Source organism: Syngnathus scovelli, chromosome 9, assembly GCF_024217435.2.
Source record: "Syngnathus scovelli strain Florida chromosome 9, RoL_Ssco_1.2, whole genome shotgun sequence".
Lineage (NCBI taxonomy): Eukaryota > Metazoa > Chordata > Actinopteri > Syngnathiformes > Syngnathidae > Syngnathus > Syngnathus scovelli.
The window spans coordinates 3,864,927-3,875,544 of record NC_090855.1 but is presented as its reverse complement, the minus strand read 5'-3'; the positions used below and the strand labels follow the sequence as shown (position 1 = coordinate 3,875,544).

Below are 10,618 nucleotides of genomic sequence, written 5' to 3'. Positions count from 1 at the left end.
ACAAAATAAAAGGATGGTAAATTTTGCTGAGCATCATACAGACAAGCTGGATTTAGAACTAAACTTGTTTTGTAAGTGTATTAATTCGCGTTAATACATTTCAATAAATTTAGGATAGAAAATAGAATAATGTCCATTCATCCGGTAATTCACAAACACTGCCAGTTTCACTTGGTCCGAAAAATATTTAATTAATTAGATTAATTAGAATAATAAGATTATTTTTTTCCTTTGTTCATGTATGTACAGTGACAAACACAAGCATTAAATGCTTGTCCACTAAATGCTTTTTTTCCAGTTGTCATAATCAAGTGGGAAAAATATGGCACAACAGTGACAATATCAAGAATTGGACGTTCTTTCAAAATGGATGAAAAGTCAAGATGAAAACGGGTCAAAAAGGCAGCCAAGAGCAGCAACTTTGAACGAGATGCAGGAATTTCTGGCAAGTATTGGCTAATTTGGTAGCGTTGACAACAATCTCCCGTCTGGGCTACCGGCTGGTTTCTTATCAAGAAAAACATCCAAGCTCAGTTCCATTTTGCAAATATGCATTTGCAGCATTAAACGTCAATTCAAGCTGTAGAACTTGCACAACAAAACTGGCCTAAGATCAGATCTGATTTTTTTTTCCCCTCCGTCCCCACGATTGATTATGGCGCACTAAAACAATTTTAGAGTCTAAGGAGCGTGCAGCACATGTGCTAAAGATAAACTGCTGTTTGTCGAGGAGAACCTGGAAGAACTCGCTGTACTTTGAATGTTCTGCACTTCAAAAGCTGCTCCACACTTTTATGGTTTGTTTCTGTTGGCGGGTGTTAAAACGGAGTCTGGCTGCAGAACACACGCGTCCTAATGTTATGACTATGTAAGGGCCATCGTTGTTTTTTTTTTTCCCCCGCCGCATGAACTTATTAATGTGTATTCCGTACACACCACTCTACTGCAGAGTATATTCCAAATGATTGGACATGGTTGCAGGAGGTTCTCAGTTAAAAAAAAAAAAAGGTTACAAATGCCAATAAACTGTTTTCCCCTGAGAGCAGAGATGTCCAACTGCGGTACTCGAGGGCTACTATCCTGGATGAAAAAAATAAAACTGAACCGCTCATGAAAATATTAATTAAATAAAAATTTTATTGTAATTATATATTTTTAAATCTTTTTGTATTTATTTTTACTTTTATTTTGCTCTATATATTTCATTAATGTGTATTCTATATATTTTTAATTTATTTTTTCAATTGTTTTTATTTTTGCTTTCATTTAATTGCTTTATTTTTTTTATTTGGGCAATTTTGGTCATGCAATGCAGAAGGAAAAAATATTCAAATGAGGGGGCGGTCCTATGTGTGCAGAGCTAGCTGATGACCTCATGACCTTTTTATCTTAATGTGCAGTCGTATTCTACTTCCTGGAATGTTATTGAACGCTATCATTGGAAGTTCTTCGCATATGCGCGTCAAAATTTGCATATCTCATTGATGTCTATCTTCACTCGTTCTGCCTCGCCTAATTATTGCCTTTGCTTCACATATTCTAGCTTACGGGATGCAGGCTGCATCCTCCTCGCGTGCCTCTCTTTTCCTTCGGCAACATCAGACACTTTCCTTGAAAGGATCACAAACATGCGGTGGGAAAATGTCACAATGCAAGGAGAGGAGCCAGGAAACGGAAGCAGGAAATTTCAATAAACAACCAAACTGATCAAGGACGTCGAGGACATCATCAGATCAGTATCAAACCCTGCCATGTTTTTACTGTAATTATTGAAAAGGTTGAAAATTAACATAAAAAATATTAACATGTATATTCGCATAACATATTTGTATTTAAAGGCTCCGAAAACACATTTTGGATTTTGTTTGGGCTTCTCTGTCATTGGAATAGAAAGTTTGAAACAATACTAATGACTTATTTTCCTTTCACTTGACTAACTTTTGATAGCTTTGTGAAGATCACAACTTTCATGCAGAGCAATTATGGTTTTATTTACTGGAGACGTTCCGGTATTTCTCCACCGCCTCCGTTTTTCTCACTTAACAAGCGTGTGTGACATGAGGGACTTTTGAACTGGAGGGAATCCAATCTAAGATTTCTTTTTAAATCCAATCTTGGTGATGCGTCAATGAGTAAAGTACAAAACCCTCTGTTTGATCCTAATGCCACATTTTGGCTAGTAATGCACCGTGTCAATCGTTTTTTAGTTGTGGCAACTGGTGCAAAGTTGTTTTTAAGGTGACGCTGTGGGGATTAAATATGAACTTTCCTTTTGCCTTTTGCAGGAACCTTTGAAGTTGTGTGAAGGGGGAAAAAAAAAAAAGTTGCTGGCCGACAAACAAAGAGCCCATTGTTTCGTGTCTGCAGCTGACATGCAAAGAAGCCGAGTATTCACAGAATGTGAGACATGCTCCTATGAACAATGCCACCACTGATCTCTTCATATAAACACTGCTTATGACTGATACGTATCAGGAGCCTCAGTGACAGTTGCGCGTTTGGTTTAAGGAGGCAGCAAGCGCCAGACAAGCCCGGAATGTCACTCTGGGTCACACTGTCTGAACTCCTTCTGACAACCTTCTTGCATGAGCAAGTCTGGATAAGTCTCTGCTGCAGATGTTTCACACGACAACTTGCTCACCTTCATCTATTTGATCAATCACTAGAATTCTATGGGAAACATATCAAATGGAGTTGTGGCATCAGGGCGCCATCTGGTGACTAAAACATGTAACTGCGGCTGTTGTACACAAACGGTAAAAGTAGTTTTTTTTATTTATGTGCAACAGCTTTGAAAGTGTGCAGAAAGTAGTTTGCACGAATATGCAAATATTTGCATGTAATTTAAATATATGTGGTTTCATATACTGCCTCATAATCAGCATTAGAAATGTTGGAAGCTGTCAAAACACAAAGTAGGAAAAAGTAGTCACGTAAAATGGCTTTACTTTGGAGTGTGGAATTCCACATTTCATTCAAAAGACAAACCTGAGCGACCTCAATACTGAACATGTTAATACCTCTCGGGCAGTGTCGATCAAAATTGATCATGACTTTGTTAAATCCGATTCTTTAGGTGAGAACAATCGATTGTGGTGTGTGACTGTGAAGGATGTAAACGCAACACGAACAGGTCGACAACTTGGGTGGATTTTGCATAAGCAGCAGTTGCCACGGTGCAGCCGAGCAAACATTTTCTTGAATTTCAAATATATACATTTTTTTTCTCCATACAAATATTGACTTTACAACTATGGTAGCAACAGACAACAAATTTGGAATATGTTATTGACAATGGAACCGTCATTAGACGAGGCTAACTCTCAGGCATCTTAAACCACATAGCAACTGAAAATACAATACAAAATCCACAGACAGCATTTATAACAATAACTTTCTGTGGCTGAATTAATTTGTGTAAACATTCAGCACCAGGTTACCTGATGACGCCTCATGAAAAAAATGTTGGTGCGTGTCAGACACCATTTGCCAGGTGAGCTCTTTCCTCCTTCTGCATATCCACCGCCATGTCCATGGCCTGTAGAAACTTTTCTAGGGTCACTCTTGGTGACTGGAGGGAAAAGAGCACGATGAAGAAACATCTTAAGTTCTACTTGTGCGTTTTTTTTGGGTTAACCTCCAACGCTTACCTTCACGAAAAGTGCATGAGCTAGAAAGGGTAATTTTCTCAGTGATCTTCCACTCAGGCCTTTGCTTTTTCTGGAAAGAACCAAATGAAATGTTTCAAAGAAAAGCAGGCTGCTGATGTATTCTAGGAATGTGTCCTCACATGGCGATGTTCCTCAGGGTCAGGCTGTTTTCAGATAGATTGCTCTTAGCAAAGCCCATGGTCTCCATCTCCGAGATGGTGAAGATGGGCTGCCGTGGGTAAATGATTTGACACTGTACACATCGGGGAATCTTTATTAATAAGCGAACTTGCATGTGATCATTTTCATTTACTACCTTTACCTTCATAAGCTCCTCAAGGCAGGAAAGAAAAATGTTGTAGATGCCCTTCTCAGATGGAGGTCCGATGTACTGCTTGATGTCCGCTCTGTCTACAAAGGCCAAGTCGATTTTTTCCGTTATGTTGGAGGTCGTCAGGATCACCACGTTGGAATGTCTAAGAAAAGAACCTGAACGTTAACAACATGCAGAACATGACAAAAACAAAAAATGTGAAATAGTGGGTGAATTTTTCCAACTGTTTGATTTGGTCCAGCTGAGTTAGGACAGCGTTGACCACGCGGATGGCGTCAGATGGTTCCGTTCCGGCCTGGCAGGCGTTCCTCGCTGCTGTCAGACTCTCCACCTAACATCAGCGACACAAGACAAAAATTAACTGGCCTGGTATCAAACATATTTCAGGGGGGTCCATTACCCCTGTGCCCCCCCCTAGCTCCGCCAGTGCCTGCCTGTTACCCAAAGTTAGCTGAAAAAAAAAACATGTCTAACATGTCAACTTATTTTTTTATACTCTAGTTCTGACATCAGAACTTTTGACAAAGTTAAAACTGTGAGACAGACTAATAGATTTGTTTTATTTACCTCATCAATGAGGACAAACACAAGAGCATCTTTGTCATCAATAAGCTGTTGAATCTTCTGAAACATCTTTGTGACCAGTTTTCCACTCTGCAATACAGACATGGGATTAGTGACCAAATTTGATTGGTACCACAGAAACCTCAAAAAGGCGCTTTTACCTCAGAGAACCACTTTGAAAATAAGCTGTGGCTGTTTATCTCAATAAACTGTCCATATGTGTATCTGCATGGAGAGGGAAGAAATAAAAAGAGCAGTTGCATTTGAAGGCGAGGTGCGTTTAATTATACGGTCTTCTCACCGGCTTGACAGTCGGATTGACAGTTTCTGGGCAAGAGCTTTGCACAAGGATGTTTTCCCGGTGCCTGGGGGCCCTGGATATGTGAACAAACAAAATTCCTGACATCCGTGATAAAAAAAAATCCTGACAATAATATTGTTCCTGAACTTCTTACCGTGGAGCAGCACGACACGATTCCACGAAATCAAGTTGCTGTCCACGTTTTTGTCCGAGAAGTAAATTGTTGTTGTGACATAATCTAGTAGCTGGAGGAGAACCAGGGTCAGCATTTTGTTCTCATGTAAATGTTCATGTAATGTCACAGATGAGTGATTTGACATCATTAACCAAGTGAAAAAATAGTTTTACCTTAGTTTTGACTCCATTGTCATATACGAGACTCTCCCATATACCATGGAAATCAGCTGGCAAGAAACAATTAGGAAAATTACAATTTAATGTTCTAATTATGTGAACTTTATGGCTATATAAGAGCAGTCATTTTACACATGTAAACTGCCTTGTTTTCATTTTGCCTCTATTCAAGTATAGTATATAAATAGTGTTCTTAAATAACGAAAATACAACAGAACATTAACACTGGCAATAATACAATCTTAATGATTATTCCTAAATATTCCTTGTTGTTTGAAGCATCACCTGCTGGAAGCAACCAGTGGGTAGCCGCTGAGAGCTCCTCATCCTCCTCTAAACTGAGTGTACTAGGCCCATCCTCAATCAGGGTGAAGATATGGAAGGAAATTGTGCAGCTCGTCATATCCAGGAGCTGATTCCGGAGAGGCGGGAATGACAAAAGATTAACATAAAATAACCATTGATCTCTAGTAAACTAACTACCTGTGATGGCATATCTTCTTGATCAACAATAGCCACAGATTCTACATGAGTGTGCAGGAAGCCTTCATCAAACTCTGTCCACTTGAAGTTTCCAAATACCATGTTGTGGCGATTTAGAAGAGCCTGGACATGCATCCTCACCTCAGGCATTTTAGCTGTGCTATAATATCAAGATACATGGAAAAAAAGGGTTCTATGGTTATTATAGCAAAGAAAAACAAGCACACTACTACCAATAATAATATTTGGATCTAGTCATGTCAATTAAATTCATGTATGGGCCATACCTTCGGGATTTAACGTGGACCTCGACATCAATTGTTCTTTTGTTTTCCACATCCATATCGTTGATTTCCATTCCTGATGAGCAAATGAACAAAATATTTTCAGCTTTCTTGACTACTCGTTTGTTTTGAACGTGACAAATGAAAGATATTTTCCACTTCGAGTTTTGACAAATGGTAGATTACGGTTGGCTCGACTTTACGGTAGCTAGCTATATACGTTAGCACGACAGCTAAGTGTCGTTGTAGCTGAGAACCAAAACAAAACTTAACTTAATGAAAAAATTATACATACCGAAATGTACTTTATAGAAGCAAAACTAACACTTTATCGAAGAGATGTCCAAAAGTTTCGAATCCGGCGCCCTGCTTTTTGAACCGGAAATACTAAACACATTCCCCTGTCGTCATTTCCGGTTATCATCCCCGTTAATGCTAAACCCAATGCTAACGAGAACGCATGATACAGACTGAATAAACCTACGTTTTAACTGTAAATTTTGCAAAATGGGGAAGAAACACAAGAAACATAAACCGGAGTGGAGAACAGTTGATGGTAATTGAATGCATTTATGACAGTTTGCCAGTTAACGATGGATACTCTGTTATTGTTGTTGCTATCTTTGTGCTAGTAGTACTTGCTAGTGCTTGCTAGTAAGGGCAGCTAATCTTGTTTTTCATTCATGATCGATAATTGAAAAGGCTTTTAATATCTATCATTCATTACACAACTGTTTTGTTAATTACACAGCAGTACAATTTATGACATAGAAGTTGCGACTTGCAGTTTGTCCCATCAGATGCAGCGAGAAGCTCGTATGATTCTTTTTTACCCAATTATTATATGAAATAGCATGATATTAAGTAAAGTAAAAACATTCACCAGACTATTCCAATTGCCCTATGTCAATTTTCAGCACGAGATAAAACATCTAAAATACATCCACATGCTCAGCAAATGAAAATGTCTTCTAATTTATTTGTTTCAGACTTTGAAGACAAGGCATTGGAGAAGCCACTGAAGCTCGTGCTGAAAGTAGGTGGCAGCGAAGTGACAGAACTCTCGGGTTCGGGCCATGACTCCAGCTACTATGACGACAGATCAGATCACGAACGCCACAAAGAGAAAAAGAAGAAGAAGAAGAAAAAATCTGATAAGGACAAATATGTGGACGACGAAGAGAGAAAACGAAGAAAGGTCAGCCTACATTTCATTGTCAAATTCAAGCATTTCTTGGGTTCATTTACAAATACTGATTATCATCTGACAGGAGGAAAAGAGAAAGAAAAGAGAGCGAGAGCAGAATGAATCCGAGGCAGCACCTGCCACCGCGGTCAGCACCGGCGTCCCCGTCGAACCTTTCACGATATCCAAAACTATGAGTATCAAAATAGAGGTGAGGAATCTCAATTTCAACCTATAAATTGAGTCAAAATTCATGTTCGAAGTCTGATAATCACACAAATGATGTCATCAATCAGCCAGAAGAGAAGAAAAGGAAGAAGGAGAAGTTTGAGAGTGAGTCTGAGTTTGAGGAATTTCACCCCAGTGTGAAGGTCGATGTTGAGCAGCAGGGAGAAAGACCCGTGCGAGCGTGTCGAACACAACATGGCAAGGACCAAATAAAATTATCGCCATTATTACGATCAAAATATGCCACAAAATTGCTATTTTTTTTTTTGTTTCCCCCCAATACAGAGAACGAGTCAACTCCCCGGCAGCTGTTACTTGAGCACTTCCTCCGCCAGCTACAAAGGTGAGGACAAAAAATTGAAAGCACTACTGTCAATCAAAAACCAATCTGGGTACGACCACCCTAACCATGTCTATGTCTTGTCCTCACAGAAAAGATGCCCATGGTTTCTTTGCCTTCCCAGTAACTGATGCGATTGCTCCCAATTACTCCATGATCATCAAACACCCGATGGACTTCAGCACCATGAAAGACAAGATCTCAAATAATGAGTACAACACGGTGACAGAATTCAAGGTGAGTAGAAGCCACTGCTCAAAATTGGGATAAAAAGTAGCACGTTGGAATAACGTTTTGTCTGTTTTAATTTGTTTTGTTCTTTAGGCTGACTTTAAGCTGATGTGCGACAACGCTATGGTTTACAATCGCCCGGAGACGGTCTACTATAAGGCGGCCAAGAAACTTCTCCATACCGGGTTTAAGATGATGAGCAAGGTAAGGTGCTTCATGGCTCATTTGATCGGAGAACATCCTGCTTCAAGTTCAGAGGAGGTCGAATTTTATAGTACATTTTAATTTGTACTAAAGTTTGCAAATGTTTTTCAAATTGCTTGCATACTATACACGAGAATGTAATTTTCAGATGTGACGTCTTCAATTCTTGTCGACAGGATCGCCTGTTGGTTTTGAAGCGCAGCATGTCTTTCATGCAAGACATGGCAGCCATTTTAGGAGACGAAGAACTCGCGGCTGATTTACCTCCAACGGAGGTCACTCCTATCCCAGTGGAATCGGCCAGAAAGTCAAAGAAACAACCCGTGAAAGACATGAAGTAAGTCACCTTTTATTTTATTTTGATTTATTTACTTGTCTGCTGAAGGAACCCAACAATTCACTTCCTTCCTTCTCTGGTTTCAGCTATCTTTTCGAGCCAGAGGGGAACGCCTGCAGCCTGACTGACAGCACAGCGGAGGAACACGTTCTCGCTCTGGTGGAACATTCGGCCGACGAAGCCCGAGATCGCATCAACAGATACATGCCGAACTCCAAGGTGCTGTACTTTGCATGATCAATATGTTTCCTGTGCCTCAGCGCTATTTACGCTGATACAGCTTGCTCATCGTTTTTATTTATTTATTTATTTATTTTTTAGATCGGCTACTTGCAGAAAGAGTCCGACACTTCTCTTGTGTACACTGTCGTCAATCAGCTCGATCCCGAGGCAGAAGGTTTGATACCCCAAGTTCTTGTTATGCAGGGTGATTAAAAAAATTGACATAATTTCAAACATAAATATACAAATTACTACATTGTGGCTTGTGGTAAAACATACACATTTTTTTATTTAAAAATTGGGAAATGAAATTGACCTAAATAATACTCTCACTCATTTTTGCAGAAGAGGAGACTCATAAAGTGGACTTGAGTTCACTGTCAAATAAGCTCCTTCCTGGATTAACAACGCTGGGCTTCAAAGATGACAGGAGACACAAAGGTACATATTAAAATGCTTGCTTGTGAATTTCTTAACATCTTAGAAATCCCGCCCTTGTTTTTTTTTTTTTTTTTTTTTTGCAGTGACTTTCCTGAGTAGTGCCTACAACATTCAGAGCCTTCAGAAGAACTCGGTCTTTCCAGACCTGCTCCCCGAGGAGTCGGACTTGCTGTGCTCGGCGTATGGAGATGAAACGGGGGTGCAATGTGCTCTGAGGTAGACATGGAGAGTTTTCGCTATTAGTGACATACTCTGATAAAGTGTCACCAATTTAAGATCATGTCCTATCACCCATTTCAAGCATACTGGACTTTGTGAAAGGATGTGGAAATGCCACCAAGCTTTGGGTGGATGAAATTCTGGATAAGATGACAGGAAGCGATCACACAAAAGCTGCCAATCAGATCCGACAGGTACGCCGCTCGCTACATCATTACACGTAGATGTACGCCAATTGTGACCCCCCATGCTAATTCCTCAGAAGAGGAACCTGCTGCTGAAACCGGACGAAACTAAGACGGGCCTCTGCGACATGCAGGTGGGTTACTTGAGGGCTTCATTGAAGTCCAACCATGCTTTGACTCGGGTTGTCGGTTTTGTGTTTAGATGGTGGATGGTGCTGGTCTTGGAGAAAGCAGTTCAGTGTTGGACTTCATGTCTTTGAAGAACTACCCTGACATGTCTCTTGACATCTCCATGCTCAACACATTAGGTATATTTATCCAGCTCACATAAATGTAGCGTATTAAGACATAAAATTTTGTCTATGTACCAGGTAAAGGTGTGAAGAAGGAGCCAGGAAACGAAGAAAGCCAGCAAAACTTTGATGATGCCGACAAGCTTCTGCAGGAGTTTCAGGAGGCTCAGGTGGACCGAGTCGGCTCCAGGCCTTCTTCCAACCTGTCGTCCCTCTCCAACGCCTCCGAGAGGGATCAACACCACTTGGGTAGTTGAGTCTTGACAATGGCGACGTATCGTCTCGACTCTCAACTAAACGGTTTTGCTTGATCGACAGGGAGCCCATCACAATCGGAAATGGTTCACGATCCCTACGAGTTCCTCCAGTCGCCAGAGTCAGAGAGCCCAGCCAATAACTGACCAAATCATTTCATTCTTCACCGGCATCGACATCGCCCGTCACTGTGACGTTGGATCGGTTCAGTACTGTGGCGACGACGCACGCCCGTGACCTCTTCTAAAGAATGTGATTTGTACAGATTGTTTAATTTTTATTTGTATGTTGTTTTTTATTTTGTACGAGTGCAACAGTAAAAATAAATGTTTGCACATGTATTTATAAATATGTGTGGTTTCATGTACTGCTGTATAATCGGTATTATGAATGTGGGAAGCGCTCAATATGCAAAACACAAAGTGAAAATAAGATTAATGTAAAACACAGTATTATAAAATTCAATATTGGACATTTCAGACATTGTCGATCAAAATTGATCATGAC

General features: G+C 40.2%; 2 protein-coding genes across 3 annotated transcripts; one reads left to right on the top strand and one right to left on the bottom strand.

Annotated features, from left to right (window-relative positions):
* Nucleotides 1–2,929: 2,929 nt before the first annotated feature.
* trip13 (thyroid hormone receptor interactor 13) lies at nucleotides 2,930–6,387 on the bottom strand. The gene is made up of 14 exons (XM_049729839.1): nucleotides 6,266–6,387; nucleotides 5,974–6,046; nucleotides 5,687–5,846; nucleotides 5,489–5,615; nucleotides 5,198–5,253; nucleotides 5,004–5,094; nucleotides 4,850–4,922; nucleotides 4,710–4,773; nucleotides 4,552–4,638; nucleotides 4,209–4,315; nucleotides 3,973–4,126; nucleotides 3,791–3,903; nucleotides 3,651–3,720; nucleotides 2,930–3,571 (listed from the first exon to the last, which is right to left on the bottom strand). Exons 2-14 carry the CDS (start codon nucleotides 6,042–6,044, stop codon nucleotides 3,476–3,478), a joined length of 1,269 nt encoding a protein of 422 aa, XP_049585796.1. The 5' UTR covers nucleotides 6,045–6,046; nucleotides 6,266–6,387; the 3' UTR covers nucleotides 2,930–3,475.
* brd9 (bromodomain containing 9) lies at nucleotides 6,363–10,460 on the top strand. 2 transcript variants are annotated; one of them, XM_049729834.1, is made up of 17 exons: nucleotides 6,363–6,526; nucleotides 6,960–7,168; nucleotides 7,242–7,367; nucleotides 7,453–7,582; nucleotides 7,670–7,727; nucleotides 7,817–7,961; nucleotides 8,049–8,159; nucleotides 8,336–8,496; nucleotides 8,583–8,715; nucleotides 8,818–8,893; nucleotides 9,064–9,159; nucleotides 9,243–9,375; nucleotides 9,461–9,572; nucleotides 9,641–9,697; nucleotides 9,766–9,871; nucleotides 9,935–10,105; nucleotides 10,175–10,460. In XM_049729834.1, the coding sequence occupies exons 1-17, from the start codon at nucleotides 6,478–6,480 to the stop codon at nucleotides 10,255–10,257; spliced, it is 1,956 nt and encodes a 651-aa protein (XP_049585791.1). In that variant the 5' UTR covers nucleotides 6,363–6,477; the 3' UTR covers nucleotides 10,258–10,460. The 2 variants fall into 2 exon arrangements, with proteins under 2 accessions (XP_049585791.1, XP_049585790.1); XM_049729833.1 differs by having other exon boundaries at nucleotides 8,818–8,923.
* Nucleotides 10,461–10,618: the final 158 nt, after the last annotated feature.

Coding starts and splice junctions, on each gene's coding strand:
- trip13 (XM_049729839.1), bottom strand. CDS start 6,044: ATGGAAATCAACGATATGGATGTGGAAAACAAAAGAACAATTGATGTC. Junction 5,095..5,197: donor ACAATGGAGTCAAAACTAAG/GTAAAACTATTT, acceptor GTTCTCCTCCAG/CTACTAGATTATGTCACAAC. Junction 4,923..5,003: donor TCGTGTCGTGCTGCTCCACG/GTAAGAAGTTCA, acceptor TCACATATCCAG/GGCCCCCAGGCACCGGGAAA.
- brd9 (XM_049729833.1), top strand. CDS start 6,478: ATGGGGAAGAAACACAAGAAACATAAACCGGAGTGGAGAACAGTTGAT. Junction 6,527..6,959: donor GGAGTGGAGAACAGTTGATG/GTAATTGAATGC, acceptor TATTTGTTTCAG/ACTTTGAAGACAAGGCATTG. Junction 9,698..9,765: donor CGGGCCTCTGCGACATGCAG/GTGGGTTACTTG, acceptor TTTTGTGTTTAG/ATGGTGGATGGTGCTGGTCT.